General features: G+C 36.6%; 1 protein-coding gene across 2 annotated transcripts in view; it reads right to left on the reverse strand.

The window, feature by feature from the left end:
- RGS7BP (regulator of G protein signaling 7 binding protein) overlaps nt 1-17,980 on the reverse strand; it is a gene marked incomplete at both ends in the record, with an annotated part of 42,533 nt that overhangs the window by 6,466 nt on the left and 18,087 nt on the right. Inside the window, one exon of one of the 2 annotated variants that reach the window (XM_084278145.1) lies at nt 7,926-8,056. In XM_084278145.1, coding sequence (XP_084134271.1) covers nt 7,926-8,056 — 131 coding nt within the window. Of the gene's footprint in view, nt 1-7,925; nt 8,057-17,980 lie in introns of those variants that run through there. The other variant, XM_084278146.1, reaches the window with a different exon arrangement.

The following is a 17,980-nucleotide window of genomic DNA, read 5'->3' on the forward strand; positions in this document are numbered from 1 at the left end:
AGGGATCGAGATCATTCTGGTGGTTTCAAGCTACTATGCTGACTTAATTGCTTGTGGAACAGTGGCCTAAGCCTACTTCTCAGATTACATGCATTATTCTGTAACACCCTGTAGGTTAACTTTCAAATCTTTTTAGTTCTTAATGGCAGCTTATGTTGTTATTTTAAGGTAGCTCATATTATCAGTTTTAATTTTTTATTTGTGTAAGCTTCATTATTCATTATTTTTGCCATTACAAGAAGCCTGTAACATAACACTGTTACCAATCTCTCTCTTACCAATTCCTTGCAAAAGAAAAACTAGGGACCATTGATATCATAAGGCACTACTGCTGCCACTGGTTATTAATTTTCACATTATTTTTAAGTGTTATGTAGGAACTCTGACCTGACCTTTGGTGACATGCTGTCAAGATCAACCCTTGTCTATAGATGCATCCTTCAGGGGTGAGAAAGGTGTTTCACTGGAAACAATGAAAATACTAGATGAAGTAAGAGAAAAGGTTCTTTTTTTTGCAACTTGAGAACAGAAGCACTGAGACTGTAATGTTCTTTTTGTTAGCATAAAGGCAAGCTCTTGCAGATACAGCAGATGAACAGCGACTTCTTTTCAAACGAAAAAAGCTCTTTACCAGTAATTCTGTTGTATTGTGAACAATTCATGAAACCTTTCTTGAATTTCAGAGCATCTGCTCAATCACTTGAAAACAGTTAAAGAGTCAGCTAATAATAAAGGCTTTGCTTGAATAATGTATATGACTCATGCTTAACATTTTTACTACATGGCACAGCTTGTAGAGAAACAAAAGCGCTTTAATCTTCTCATCCTTCTACTGGGGGTAAGGATATCTTTTGTATCACACATTCTTAAAACAGGGATATGAACCCTGGATTTTACTTTTAATCTAGTCAGTGGAAAGACTTTCATTAATTTCAGCTGGAGTCTGATTGTGCACAGAGTGTTTTCAGAGATGTCCATAGACACTTGCTGCTCTTGACAGTGAGCTAGGCAGAGGGTCTTTTTACTGTGAAGTTTTAATAAAAAGCACAATGTATTCTTTGCCTTCTACCCTCTAATTCAGCTCTTTTTTTATATATTTTTACTTTAAGAAGCAGAAAATGCCTTTGGTATGAAATTAAATAAATTGAATTAAATAATACCAAAGATCACACTTGAGTTAGGGTAAACAAGAGGGTAGAAAACAGTCAGTTTAGCAAAGCTACATCCAACATCTGTGATCACTGGGCTTTGTGTGTCTCGCCTGTTGTGCTCCTTACTGCTTCTGTGGTGATCTTTGTGTTTCCTTCTGTCATGTTACCCTATGCAACTATTCTTATTCATCACATATGTCCCAGAGAAACTCAGATAGACAAGGAAAGAAACCCAACCTCTAGCTAGATTTCACTGCAGATGAACTGGAAAAGTCTTTGAGGGTGATAACAGAATTTAACAATGCTGAGAGAATGCCTCTCTCAAAAAGAAGGCAGAATTTCCATCAGGCTTCTAACCTGGTCAATTAAGAATAAATGCACAAACTACAGATCACAGCTAAAGTATATGAAAAGAACATTAAAATAGCAATCGGAAAGAATTGTTTAGGAAGTTAAAATGTGGCAAATATGGCTAATAGCTTGATGAACTTCATTCCTGACTTAGACCTGGGACATGCACAACTCATGAAATTGTCTCACTGGAAGTATTACGATTCAAGAAAAGTGCAATAGGAGGAACAAATCTGTGGCAGAATTTGTGTTTTCCTACTTCCTTGCCTGGTTCTGTTGTATTCATGATGGCCTCTTCACAGCGTCCACAAGAAAATGGGTCATTCCCTGGAATTTTTAAGTGCTTGTTTCTCCATGTGTGCTTTTTTTCTCTCACACATCTTGTTTAAGTAATATAACTAGGTCGTAGCTCAATTATACAATTAGACCAGTCTTTAAGGAGAAAGGTGAGCTTGTTCCACCTCCCTTAAACAACCCTTCCTTTCTCCTTCAAATCTCTACATGTAACTTAAAGCCAAATAAAGCAAAAGTCTTTTCATTTAAATGAGTGTTTCTTTTTGTAATCAGTAATATAAGCCATCACAGCCTTTTTAGATAGTATTTTGAAGAAATATTTTGCTATCACAGAATACATACTGGAAAAAGAAGTGCTTGTATGGTACATGATATGTGATTTGGTATCATTCTTATGTACCAACAATGCAGGAAAGAGTTCAGTATGAATCTACATCGCAAAAGCTTAGTGTTATCTGTCCATAGTATTGACACATGGCTTTTCCCAGAAGACTCAATTCTTCCCTTTTTTTCTCAATTCTTTCCCTTTTGATTGAACCGTAATTTTTTCTTCATGGCTTCCTAATATGCTTCTGGTAAGAATAAACAATAAGCAGGTTACAAGCATTGAAGTATTTAGCATCTTATTTTGAAAAATTATTCATGTAGAAACACATAATTTAGGAAAAAAAAAACCCACAGAAAAAAAAAAAGACTTTGAGACTAATACCAAGAAACTGTAAGATAACAGGAATAAAATGTGTTCTGGACTACTTTTTTTCCCCGTAGATATTCAATTCTACTAAAATGACTAAGCTGTGTGTAAATAACTAACTACAGAAATTACCTGTCCATGTGCTCAACAAGTTACAAACAATATAGCAGGCTGCACTGATTTTGGACCTTTAAAATTATAATATTCTTATAACTATTCATGAGCAGTGGCTTGCTTTGTTCAAACTCGAGCATAAATGGCTACCAGTTTCAAACCTTGTACTACTTTGACAATGTAGCTCTATTTTTATAGCATGTTTTGAACTCCAGAAAACACCTTTGGTCCCTTTGAACGGTCCCCTTTAGCCTTTGTTACATGGGCTTAGTGCCGTAATCATTAAAATAAGTGCCTTGCTCAAATGCTGCATAGCTAGCAATAGAATTACTGCAATCTGCTATGTAGAATTTTTGAAAAAATATCATATATGAAATTATATAATGAAACAAGTCCATTATATCTGCAGATCAGCCTAAGAAATTAATGCCTTCTATATAAACTCATAGAGACATTAAACTTAGGTAATGCACAGTTCCACAGTGACATGCTATAATAACCCAATGAAAATAATTTACAGTTCTTCACAAATAAAGAATATATTACTATTGTGGATATATGAATCGGCAAAGGTCTTTTATCTGTTATGTTTACATATTAAAATGTGCAACGAAATTCTCCCAAAATATTTGTGTATGCTGTAATGTACTTAACTCTGAGACTGTTCTGGGCTTTCTCAGTGTGGGACCTTCACTAGCTCAGTGTTAATTTGGAAAAAAGAGTAACCACATCCAGCAACTTCCATGGACAGAAATTATGTCACCTATTTCTAAGACCTTGCTAGCTAAGCCAGTATTTATTTATTTAATCAAAAGAATAGTCATTGTTGGGAACATGCATGGTCAATAAAGTAGCCATACAATATTCAAAGGAATTAGAGCTGAATTTTGTAAACACTTCGGAATGGTACCTAAGCTCCTTCAGAGTATCTTACTTTCCATGAAACACTAACTTAAATTTTAAAAAGCATTACTAGCTTGAATAACTGTTATTGACTCTTCTCCCTAAAGCACAAAGCTGTATAATTCAAATGATGAAGGAGAAGATGAGGACGAAAACTGCAGGTCCTTGGTAAGTAAACTCATCTGTGGCTTGACAAAGTCTGAGAAAGATGATTCTATCCAGAGAAGTTCTGCCAGAGTGTGATAATTATGCAGAAGAAAACTTGGTGAACAAATGCAGTGAGAAGCTTCAGAAGATTTCTAGGAAGACTTGGAACATGACCTGCCATCTGTCATATCTGCCCCAATAGTTATTTGCTATGACAAAAGGGACAGCAAGATCCTTAAAGCTGTCATGTTAAGGACTGCAGGAAGACACAAGAAATCCTCACAGCACTGCCCTGCAAATTAGACCCCAAACCTACACAAAGTTTTCATGTGATCCTATCTAAGTTGCTTAATCTCAGGTACTCAAAATAGTTATTGACAAAGTATTTCTAATTGTCTGGTTGCTCAACCCGGAGACGTTGCACTCAGTTCCAAATGAAGCTACTGAAATACTACTCTACTAACACATACAGCACTGCATAAAATATGTTGCAATCTCAGGTCCTAAATTAGCAACTTTTAGTTTACTGTTCCTTTGTTCCTTCTTAGCAGTGGGAAACTCACTGCTCAACGGAGTTCTAAAGACATTCACACACCATCAGTGCGTGAGTTACTGAGCAAGGTCTGAGGAGTAGAAGGATTCTGTCCTTAGATCAGAACTGTGTGCAATAAATACAGTGTATGACACTGAACAATTAATTAGAATGAAAGCAAGATCTATGCCCAAGTAAATACTTATATGTCTATTAGTTCTCCAGGACTCTTCTGATTGTGGAAAGGGGGAGTAATAAAATATATGATCAAATAACCAAAGACTTGAATTAAGACTCCTTGGGCACATTTCATTGTGCCCTTTGCAAAACTGCTGAATGTTGAACTTTGCAATCCTAATGCATTTTCAACACTTGGCTTTTGTGGCTATGTTTCTTAAAAAAAGGGTTATTAGAGAGCACTTGCCTCAGTGGAAATATTGCACTTGAACAGCTGGAAATATTTATGGCTTTTAGCTTCAATGTAACTGTTGCATCTCAAAGAAAGACAATCTGACTTGTATAGTTGTATGACAGTAGTTGAGTTAATCTAAAGCACTGTAAATACGTAAGATATTTCTGGACAGGAAGCTTCATATATACACTATAGTGTGTATATACAGGAATGTTTGTTCATTAGACCAGAAACATAAGGGGAGAGAGATCAGTGCAGCAAAAGACAGTGAAAACACCCATACCTCTTACCTTCAAATCTTAGTACAGTGTTTCATTAAAGAGCATCTGTTTCCCAGTAGGGAGCACTGAGTTACTCTTGGGAAAAGAACATCAGCACCACTTTAGCTTTAACAGTTCTATAGTTTGATAACATCCAGTCAAGACACCAGCACACATATTATTATTTATTAGCTGCAGGTTGCCAAGAACAGCCTGTATGTCATTCTACTTGAATCTCTGCCAGCTCCCAAGTAACTATATAAATCGGTGTAATCTCATGGGAGATACAAAAACCTAATCATCCACTTATGCAACAGGTAAGAGGAGTAGAAAATGGAAAATATTACATTCAAATGGAAAATATTACCTCCAAAAATTATTAGGAACATCAGATATGCACTTTTATGAATTAAGCAAAGTTTCTAAGGGTAGTAATCATTGTACACAAATAATTTTTTTTTTTTAAATATGGTCATTTGGTGAAAAACTAAGGACAAAAAGTAAGACTGTTATATACTAGTAACAGCACAATATGTTTTACAATTAACTTATGTACCTTTTATTTATAACAGTGAAATAAATTGAGGCACTTGCGTACACTGAAGTACCATTCTTCATAAAGAAAATAAAGGGAAGTATGTGTTCATTCTACTCCTTGGAAAATTGTATGTTTTGGCAAAACACAGAACAAATATGTTGTAAGGTCATCCAGTCTAACACCTTACTGAAAGCAGGGCCAACTTGCATCAGATTGCTCAGGGCTGTTCAAGATACCAATATGTCCAAGGATGGAGAATTCACAGCCTTTTTGGGTGCCTATTCTATTATATGACTACCTTCACTGTGATAAAATACTTAACAGGTACCAGGAATTTCCTTTGTTGCATGATGCCTTTACAATACTTCTAGATGTTGCAAATACAAGAGCAACATTCTATTGGCTAAGTTCCAAAATTCAAATTATTCAAATTCTTGTGATTATATAATTTTTGCCTATAATGATACTTTTTCTCAAGGACTGTCACAGAAACTTGAAACTAAATTATTGTGGCTCTCTATACAGATATAGGACAAAAATTACTCTGTTTAGAAATGGCAGAATAGCTGCCATGACATTCTCTATGATGAGATAAGGAACAAATGTGTATCAAAAGTACTACCAGATAGGAACTGAGCTGGTCCATACTGTAGTCCAACTTAGACATCCAATAATGTGATGTTGAGTTTAAGTTATTAATGTAGATTCCATCCAGAGACAAAAGGGAGGGACAAGACATATAGGGGTTACTATGGTTACCTCAAGCTACTTCCTTTCTGCAATTAGAGGTGGTTTGACAACTGTAGGCAATGCTAGGCAATATAACACAATCTGTCTTAAAAAAATAAATTATACATTTAGGCAGGTACTGACATCTTGCTATATGATGGCTCTGTTACTCCTCTCTTCCTATTTTATAGATTTTGACTTGAGAAAATCACTGAGAGGTTCAATTATGCAATTACAAATGTCTATGTATTTTCATAATAAAAATAAGAATCAATTTAGCTGCTTCCTAAAACTGTATATGAAAAATATGTTATGGGATCTTTCAGCATGACAGGAAATACATGAGGTTCATTACAAGACCTTCATTACAGTTCATAACAGAACTTTGCGTTGTCTTTACCTAGTGTCTTCTGCTGAGGTATTACCTGGGGAAATAGTAGTTACAATTAGCACAGATACAGTCCCCATCAGTGTGTGCCATCACTGAGTAATGAGGTTACTAAGTAATAATTCAGAGAATTATCTGCATTTCTACCTCTTCAGTAGGTGGATAATCAAGTATGAACTCATTAGAGAGATGCATTTTCACTACTTGATGAGGTAGATTTCAGTTCTGAATCTAGCAGCTAATTTTATAAAGGTGGGAAGCTTTTTAACCATAATTATCCTTTTGCTATAAGCTGGTATTGCTGGATAAATAATGTCCCAAAGTGCCAGGTCTACACATTTTTTAAATACCTCCAGGGATGAGGACTAGACTACTTCCCTGGGCTTGTTCCTACACTTGACAACCCTTCTGAAGGGTGAAGAAATTTTCCTAACATCCTATCTAAACTTCCCCTTGCACAACTTGTCCTATCTCATCCTATTGCTTGTTACTTGGGAGAAGAGATCAACACCTACGTGGCTATAACCTCCTCTTGGGTAGCAGTAGAGAGTGATAAGGTCCCCCTCAGCTTCCCTTTCTCCAGGCTAAAGAGCCCCAGTTCCCTCAGATGCTCCTCATAAGACTTGTGCTCTGGACCCTTCACCAGCCTACACAGTGACAGAACTGAAGTACAAAGTTTCCTTTGAAGTGTCTGTGAAAGCAAATGATCTTGTAGGACAGCAGAAAGCACCAGAAATGTGGCTCATGCATTAGTTTCTAGTTGTGTAAGAGGTTGAAACATGGCAGACAAAGCTGATGCAAAACTTGCCAAATATGATTCTGTTGTGGTCAGTGTGATGGCAAAAGAGATTAATATGGCCCTGCTTATCTTTTCTTAGCTTAATGAAATATAATTCTAAAATATTTTATTTCATCTTTTAATAATATTTTCCTTATTTTTTGAAAATCTGCAATTTAAGCAACATATGACTGCATATACACCTGCTGTAGCTACAGAACAATGTTTTAGATCATTCTTCAACAGAGTTAAGGGATTACTAAACCCACGCCATATTGTTCCACCAAACACCTGGCCTCAAATATCATACTCTAAAAATATCTCTAATAAAATTGAAAAGATGGTTTTCTTTACTGATCTGACTAATGATAACTAAAACTTTCAGGAACACTCTTACAAAAAATTTTCAGACTTCTAAACTACTAGGACATTAGGGATACATGCCTGATATGACACACTTCTGTAAAATTATGATAATGAAATAGAAATAATGCTTTTTCAGTAGCTGAGAAGCTTCAGTGGTATAGTTAATTTTATAGTTTGGTGCTTTGGCTTTCATGAATACCCATGCGTGTCCCAAAAGACTGGTCTCTTTGTTTTGAATCAGTATCTGTATATTGGTGCAATTCAATACCTTTCCGATGAAACTGCAGTGATCCTAGCAGACATATGGACTTAAGCATTTCTGTTGTGTACATTTCCAAGCAACACTGCAACTGGATGTATAGTCTACAGATTTCAGGATGAATTTCACCATCTTCTGGGCTGCAGTAAAAGAGAAAAAAAATTAGTTAGAAACGGGACTGGAAGGATGTTGGGATCATCGAATCCACTTCTGTAGTGTTGAAAGCAACCACACCACAATCTGTTTCATAATCTATTAAGATACGTGCATATGATAAAAAACTGTTTTCTACCAAAATGTGCTTATAAATAATTCTTTAGATCTATAAAGCTCTAGGCTCAAACCAATTAAAGTTTCATCATCTTTAGTTAGATTGCTCATCAGAAACAAGTCAGTTGTAGTCTTTCGGTTGTGTAGTTTCTGCCTGCATTTTACAATGCAGTCCCTGTGTTTGAACCAGTCGTCAGCTGAAACTGCACTGTCAGGAGAATGGGATGTTAAAGAATTTTTTATAAAGGTAGTCACGATCTTGAAAACAAAAATTGAAATCAAGAATAATTCTTCATCTCCAACTAACTGCTTAGGATGCTAATAAAATAATTTACCCAGATCCAGGAACCAATTCTCATGCCTGGCTGCAAAATCAGACATTATAGCTCACTTTTGTAGCCTGAGAATGCTCCACAGAGGTAAATATACTTTTTAATAAATTTAACTGTTTCAGTGAGTGTTAACAGAGTGATTTACCCAGTTGTACCTGAGAATCAGATCAATGCTCCTCCCAAAGGTACTTTCAATAGGACAGATTGAAGAGTTAGGGTTTCAGCCACTTCACATTAAGACATTCTTGCTACTGGTTTGCTACACAGTGATGTTAAATGGTAAGATAACTCCCCACACTGGATTTTATAATAACCAAAGGAACCTGCTTTTATAAACATAATGCCATTTCTGAATACTACTGCTAAGAAATGAAAAATATTTTTCAACATGCTTTCAGATTTCTAGCCTATGAGTAATATAAATGAAGCTTTCACAATAAAGAGATTGCTAGCATTCTTTACAGTGATTGAATTTCCTGTGGTTAAACTGATGTTTCAAAGGAACCTCCTTTATATGAATTTAGAATTATGGATTTCCTGATGGGAAGAAAAACAACTTACCTGATAAATTATTTGCAGCAACACTTGATCGGGCTGCTATGGACAAACAATTTCTTAATACCAATTCAGGCCAAAGCCTTTCAGGATTCAGCAGAGAATGTCTATTTAAACTAATAAAATAGGTTCTTTCTTGCCTAAGGTCATTATTGATGCTTAGATCCAGGTCCAGTCAAAATGCAAAGTTCAGCTCTTCTGTCAAGGAAAAAGCTTAAAACCCCTATTTTAGGGAAAACCCTACCATTTTGTGCTGATACACTCTTACTGAAATTTGTTTCAAATGAATACTGAATCTTGAAACCTGTTAATTCATGTACTTGAGATTCACCATTATTTCTAACAAAGTAGACTAATAATTGCCCGAAAGGGTGCGCCTTGTGCCATTGATTTCAGTGACGTGAAGGAAGAATGCACTTAGCCATATCCTGGCATAAGAAAATAGGGCCAGTATAAGGTAGGCCCGAATGCATGTGGCTCACCAGCAGGAGAAAGAAACAATCTCAAAGGAGTATTTGATGCAAAGGAACATTTGATGATTTGCTACCATCTGCCTCCAGTGAGGAAGAAACTGTGTGGTTTTCCAAGGTCCTCAAGGGTTCCTGTCCCTCCAAGTGACATCAGAAACCAATTGAGACCATGAAGGTTTCACAGAATTGCTGAAGTAAAGAGCAAACTTAGCACTTCACCAGCACATGAAGGAAGAATCACTGGTGCTTGTGCTGCCAACGAACACTGGTAAGAATCACAGCAGTGGTAGGCTGTAAAATCAAGACTACTTAAATAAAGCAGCCAAAACCCAACATAATACAAGGCTGGAAAACATGGGAGACTGAAAATCAATCATGCTGGACTTAGTCAGAAGGGACAAAGGAAGATGACCTGCCAATCCATTACAAAGTAGACCTCATCAAAAAGGCAGGAAATGACGTAAGTACAAATTGCAATTACAACTTCAGAAGCAATACCATATACATGCTAATAAGCCTGTCCATCCCAGGCGCTTCACTTCTGTTGCCTAGACTATAATATGTGCATTTCTGTTAAGCCACATCTACTTTTCTACTTTTAAAGTGAAGTCTGCATTTGTTGAAAAATTAGACCATGCATATTAGGTCAGGCTTGATGGGGGTCTGAGTGACCTGATCTAGTGAAGATGACCCTGCTTACTGCAGGGGGGGTTGGACTAGATTACCTCCAAAGGTCCCTTCCAACCTTATACATTCTATGATTCTATGATACGGTATTTCCTGCATCTTATCATAAATACCAAATAAAGCTATGATGGCAGAATAAAAAAGGGTTCACTCTCAAGAAGATTGCTGTTCAGATGCTTATTACAATATTTCTCCCTATTCTCAGTGATTCCAACTTGAAAAATATTTTATAGACTCGAGACCCTGAATGATTTCCCTGAAAAATTAGCTAGCTGACAGGTATTTTTGTTGTTGTTTATTCAGAGTCAAGTTCTTAACTGCATTGAAAACACATATTTCCTAGAAATGGATCTGTGTTGCAATCTCATATTATTTTCAATGGACAGGAATGCCAATATTTTTAGTGTATGCATAAGCAGTAGTACAACAAAATGTCACTTCTGAAATGTTGAAAATTATGCTTAGAAGACACGTAGCATTAGAAAACATGCACATGGAATTATTTTGGGATAAATAAAATTTTATTTTTTAAAAACTGTACTTAGTTGCAGACTCAGACATTCAGAAATTCTATTTTGTTCTTTTTAACCTTGCATTAAGTATCCACAGTATCCAGTCCTGGTTTAACACGAGTTAAATCTTAACATTTTCTGCAGTTGTGTTTGCTGTTTCTTTCATTTTTAAATCAATCTACTTATTATATGAATTGCAGCTGTTAGATCTGTGATCACTTAGCTAATTGGAAATGGATTGTTCTCTCTGCATAAACAATCACTATAAATTTAACTGCATTTCTTTTCAAATTGACAGATGGCAAGAATGGTTAATACCAATATGATTACATTAAAAGCCCAAGAAGATAAAACACATATAGCACAGATATAAATTTAATTAATTTTTGTATAAATCAGGAGCAGTTCTTCAGAAGTAGGTTACTTCTAAATCATACCAACATTTTCAAGACCAGCATCTAGCCTTTCATTTTGTATGCACTGCTCCTAATGATTTTGATATTTTCTGCAGAAGAGTTACTAAAAAACTGGATGGATCTTGGAGCAGAATGGGGTTCTGATGGTTTGGTGTAAGAGGAAGTCTCAGCAGTAAATGGAACCTTACAGAACTGGTCTAGCCAACTACAGCACAAACAAGCAAATAGCCACATACAGCAAAAGAACAGCACATAACATTTTCTTCCTCTGGACCAGTATTTTAACTTTCTGAACTTTGGGTTTCACACACCTCTATTTATGTCTCTGATAGCTAAATTTAAGAATCATGTGATATGTATTTAGATAAACCTCTTGAAGGCTTTTACTACCCTAATAGGACTTTTTAGCTTACAGATGTTTTTTTCTATATCCCTTAGTGTCACATCCTCTTACATGTACACACTATTCCCAAGTTCATGGTATTACATACAGCATCCTTCCTCCTGTCCCCCCCATTATTTGCATCACTTACTGTTGCAGCTTATTCCCCTCTGAACACACACACACACACACACACACACACACAGAGTTATTTCCTTTGATTTATCCTTACCAATAGAGGGATTACAAAAAGATTTGGGAGTGCTGACTTTAATTTACTTTCCATATTTAGCGCTCAGGCCCAAAATTTAGCTTTTCAAAATTTTTGTTTATGTCATTTAATTCCTGGAGCCCCACCAATATTCACAGAAACACAATCAGTTTCTGCTTGAGTTTCCTAGATGCTGTACTTTTCCTTCTGAGCAGGGCTTCCTCTATGCTGACAATGAACAGTTACACAATTAGTAATGGATAAACGAGTCCCTGATTTGCCTATTTCACCTGCGGGGCAGTGCGCCATAAACATTCATGTGCAAAGAGGAATTGCAAAATACCAAAGCCACCACAGATGGTAATGATAACCTTTTTCTCCTTGGTGCAGAGAGCTCTTTCTGATAGGGAGATACAGATCTACTCCATTCTCTTATGCAAGTGAAGCTGAATCTGTCTAGCTCTTCTGAAAGCGAGAATTCTCTAACCACAGGTCTATCACTAAGGGAAGTATGGAAACTTACATCATGAGAATATAATTACTGTGTAGCAGATTTAGATAAAACCGGATTATGGTTGTCCTATTTTTCTGTGCATTGTTTCAAAAGTTAGAAATCCTTAGATTTTTTTGGGAGTCACGGCCACCATAGGAACTTTATTGGCAATGTTGAATGGATTTCTTCCTTTCTAGCAAAGAGGCTGAGGGTCTGAACACAGGTGTAAGAAAACAGCGATTAACTTTCTAAGAAGAAAAAATGGTGAAAACCTTTCTTTTAAAACTTTTTTGGTCTTACTGACAGATTTTTTAATTGTGCAGACTAAGGAAGCAGCAATTTTGATTGGCTCATAAACCACTTTGAATTTAACAGGGGCTTTCTATTCACAAATGAGCTGGAGGAGTAATTGGAAAGTACAGTAGTGCAGTAATAGGTATTTTAATTGACTTTTTTTTGTTGTGGTATATCTAATACCTTTTTCTTGTAAAATATCTTTATGAATAGCATCTGAATATGAACTAGGAATGTGAGATAAATGCATGTTCTTGCCCATTCTTATTCTTGAATATGGAGCATCTGTAATTGGACTGGGGCAAAATTCTTCTCTCATTTGCAAATCCAGAGCAATAGCAGTGACATCCAAGAAAACTATTTTCAATTATCCAAGGTTTATACAATGAGAATTATTTCCAGGCCACTACCCTCACCGATTGTCTCAAACTGTGTAATTAGTTTTTAATTGCAATAATGACCACAAGAATTCCATTAGCTTGCAACCAAACAATTTTCTCCTGTGCATGGATATAGGCCTCATTTTCGTCTCTGAAAGCCACGTGCTCTGATGCCAGTTTTCATAGAGATTTCTTTAATAATCCCTGAAGTACATTCTGTGTAATGGGCTTAATATTTCCCAGTAAAGTGTCATCAATTTCACTTCCCTCAGTAGTTTTCTGTTTTTATATGACGTGTCATACCATGACAAATGCTGAACAGCAGACTAATACAGACATAACTCACTTAATGCTGATTATGGTATGTTCATTATTAAATATCTACATACCAAACTTGCATTTATTTACAAAGAGAAGTTCATGCAAATTTGTCTTATTACACACACACACACACGGCCCCCAAAGGCACCTATCTCGGTTCCAGCTTATTTCTTTATGAAGACCACTTATATATTCAAGATAAATCTCATACAGAACAGTTTCATACAACTACTATGTACATGTTCTCAATGGAGATGTTTTAATAGATGTTAAGATGGACATTTGAGAGCTAGCACAGCACTGAGCACCTGTGTGTCCATGAGCCAAAGACCAGCTCCTCATGGCTGACTTCTGAGCACAGCTGCCATGAGACTGTGTGAATAGGCATCCACTGTGGAGCAGGATTTTTCTTGCTTCTTCCTATCCACTTTGGTAAGATAAAGAGGGACTGATAACATCTACCGCATTTGGATACACAGGTTGTGACTTCCTGGGGATACTTCACCTGACAGGGGAGCACTCCTGCCTTTCACAAGATGAATGCAGGCCATTTAGGCCTACACAGGAAGAGACCAAAGGTGGACTTTATGGAATTCCACCACCTTGAGAGAGTACTCGTGAAGAGGCAAGACACAGATGTTCTCATACAAGAGGAAGAGGAAACGGTGGGTATACATCTTCTTATGCAAATATTTTTCATGTCAGGTGAAGTTTACAGGTCCATATAGGCTGGCATATTGCACAGTAACTGTGGTAGGCTTCGCTCCAGCCTGATGTTCACTAGAAAATAGTAGGCTTTGATTTTCAAATAGAACTAATAAAATAGGTTTCTTCAAACAGAGATTTTTTTGGTTTAGCTTTTAATAACAAAAACTCTGTATGAAAGAAAGACAGACAGCTAGTTTATCATCACCAACAACTACATTTGCCATCATGAGGTCTGTAGGATTTCTTATTTGACTTAGAAACACTTGCTGATGTCTAGGAAAAACTGGCAGATCATTTGGTTCTAATTTACATTTTTTCCCTTCTCTCTGCTGAATTATACTGAAAGCAATATATTAAATAGTTTCAAACATCTTTTCCCTCCCTTATGAGGAGTTTCTGTAGTTGTCACATGAAACTATACCAAGAGGGTGCCATAAAGGGTAGAAGTTCTTATTCACAGATGTGAATACTTACTCAGCTGGTAAGAAACTTTTACTACTGTGTGAGCCATACTTCCACAGTTTGAAAGCTCTGATACCTACACGTATTAAAAGCAGCTGTCAAAGACAAAATGCTGGTTTATTCCTTTATATAACAGTAGCCTAAGTTACGTGATTTATCAGGCTACTATTAAATTTTTTGTAAGCATAATTTTAATAAATCTGTAACATTACATTTTCATATTATAACCATTGCTGAAATCGATGATGCTCTTTCCATAAAATACCCTGTTTAAAAATCAGGTCATGCTGTTCAACTGAATATGTTTATGAAGTACTGACAAAAAGTGGAATTTACTTTCCTTTATATTTTCCTATTTTCCTATTTCCACTGGTATTTGAAATGTAACCTATAGAGGGAGCTGTTATACCATCTCTTTAGTACCTGGTATACATATGAAATTTCAGACGATCATTTTAAGATGTAATAATAAGCATCATTAAAATGCAGCTCCTTAACATGAAGCTAAGGAGTGAAAATGCAATTAAGTTATTTTTCCCCCCAAATAGTTGACAGATTATTTCGTTGTAGTGCTAAAATGTTAGTAATTAAAAAAAAACCCCTCTTTCAGGTTTTCCTGAATTCCCACGTGTCCAGCATTCATAGTTCCCTTGAAATTAGTGAAACTTATGGCTACTAAAATTGAACAAAGATTATGATCTAATTCTGACTTTAACATTAAAAAAAACCATTACAACACAGCAGCTTTGAAATTTTACTATCAGTGAGTTTTAAAACTGATGTATTATCTCTGGTTAAAAGAGTAGCTTAGTTACATGAAGGGTTTGATATGACTTTTTGTAAGAGTATTTTTTTGACAACTTCCATGTTTAAGTCTAAGGAAAAGTATAATTTTTATGAATAGTATCAACAGTTCTAAAATATTATCAGCTAAAAAACCGTCTATCTGGACATATAGGGAAGGCTGATGGCATTCAAAAGCTAAAGGAAAATAAACATTTGGCAAATCTGATGTGAAAATCAATTAATCAAATTCTGTCTCAGTCCCCATATACATACTTCCCATGAAAAGCAATGTAAATTGGCTTGATAAACTGGAAAATCCCTGTCCAGAAATATTCCCCTGTAGACTGTCTTTTATTTTAGTATCAGAAACACTGTAGTTTAGAAATACATAGCAGTTCCAAAGATCTGGAGACAAGACCTACCTCAGTTCTTCTGCTAGAATGAAAAATGTGAGAAATACTGCAGAGAAGATACACTTAATCTCATTAGATAATGAAAGCAAGATGCCCTTCTACTTATGGCTCACATGCAACAGCCTACTAAACCTGTTCCTGTTTTTCTATATCAAACACATTGTTAATGTCTTTATCATTTAACAATTCACCTTTACATGTAACAAAAGACTTGCTGATTCATTTTGAGTAGAAGCAGAAAAGTCAACCCAAGCAAGGTTTTCTTCTGAACAGATATTGAGAAAACTTTATTTGTGTTCTGCCCTGCTCCTGGGGATGTATTTTTTTAAATGTAGGTGTTGCTCAAAACTGCTGTCAGTTTCAGTATCATGTGTTGTTTTTTTATTCTCTACTAATGCACTGTAATACTGCAATATAACTGCTACACAACATCCCAGACAGACAGACAAAAAGCAGGGCTAGTTCTTTCTAGTAAATTCGTAAGTGGTTGCAATGTTATTTCTTTTAAATCAGGTTGTTGTTTTGAAATTACTACAGCAGCATTCTCAATAACAGATGACGTGTGATCAGACCTTGTTTAGTTAGACCAGTGTTAATCTCTAATTACTCTGATAAGGCCAATGGAGTCAATCTGGGTATTTGGTAATACAAGTAGAATAAAACCACAAAGCAGTAACTCATATTGTAGAGATGTTTCGAACTCCCAAGCCTATGTTAAGTTTAGATATTCCCATGCTAGAACAATTTAGCTACAACTGTACCAGTAAGAAATATATCTTTCTTATCCATTCAAGAAACTCTCACAGTCTTCTACACAAGTTATCTGATAAACCAGGGGCTGCAAATTACGGTCATTTTGAATATGCTGTTGTTTCCTTCTGCTGGCTGGGTCACAGCTTTCAGAAACAGCCCTGAAGGAAAAAAATACAGCATCACTTATATCACTGAAGTTTTCTAATATTTTTGATGTTCAAGTTCTAAGATTCTTCTAGAAATTCACAAGAGAGGTGATTACTACCGATGCACTAGCCTTATCTTTAAAATGCATTAATTAATAATTAATTAACACCATGAGTCTTCCACACCCCTGACTTTATGACACTGGGTGAATGTGTCACACATTGTTTTCAAGAGCTGTGCATGCACCTTTCAGCATATCCAGTACTGGCAGGTGCTAGTCAAAGAACATTTTTTTTAAAACAATAGGAATCAGAGACTGGAATTTTCTACATTTGTTCCCTCAAAAGTGAAGTTTAGGGGATGAATTAACTCAAGCATGGGCAAGAAGCGAATTACCGGAGAAGGACACTCCAACAGAGGACAAAACCAACGATAATATCTTGGTAAAACTTCTTGAATTGATTAAAGCAGCACTAATACAAGATTTTTTATTCTGATCCACTCCAGTTTAGGTAAGACAGGAGCAGTGGGTGCAGGTGACAAGGTTCTGGTCACAGTGGTGGCTTCAAGGCCCTTTGTGGGCAGAGGTGAGGGGCTTCGCTGTGCTGGACAGAGCTGGTTAGAGCTAGCCCCTGACAGCTCCACAAGTGACCTATGGCAGGACACAGCTGTGTGGCATCTCTTTGAAACTTATCTTTAAAAACAGTGGAAAACGCCATAGGGAGAGAGGGAACAAAGAGAGTGAGAAATACGAGAGGGGACATCAAGGTCAGAAAAAGGAGGAGGAAGTTCTCCATGGCAGAGCAGATATTTGCTGCAGCCTGCAGAGAGGAACACACCAGAGCAGATGGATATTCCTGAAGGAACTGCCACCTGTGGCGAGCCTCTACTGAAGCAGATTTTCCTGACAGGACTGCAGCCTGTGGAGGAGCTCATCCTAGAGCAGAGGAGAAGTGTGAGGAGGAAAAGGAAAAGCAGAACTGTTAGGGACTGTTAGCCTCCTTTCCCCATCCTCCCTCTGCTGCTCAGGCAGTCTGAAGTGAAGGTGAGCACAGGAAAGTGGTGAGAAAAGACATTGTTTTAATGTTTGTCTTTATGCTTCCCATTACCCAAATTAGTAATTATTTGTATTTTAATTTGCAGTAAATTAGGTTTATCTTCCCCCAACCTAAGCCTGCTTTGTCTGTAACAGTAGTTGGCAAGCAGTGTCCCTGTATTTATCCCTCCCCAGCTTTCTCATCCCTGTTCTTCCTGTTTTCTCCTGCTGAGGAAGGAGTGAGTGAGCAAGCAGTTGGGTGGGAGTTGGGCTGTTAGCCAAGGCTAAACAGACTAGCTAAGCTTAAGATCCCCAACAGGATACTTCTAAGCACTCAGAATCCCAAGTGAAATTGCACGTGCCTTCAATTATGCTTTTGAATTAATAAAAAACAACCCAACAGCCAAACAAAAACCAGGGCTTGACTACCAAAACT

The sequence above is a fragment of the Gallinula chloropus genome (assembly GCF_964237585.1).
Source record: "Gallinula chloropus genome assembly, chromosome: Z".
Classification (NCBI taxonomy): domain Eukaryota; kingdom Metazoa; phylum Chordata; class Aves; order Gruiformes; family Rallidae; genus Gallinula; species Gallinula chloropus.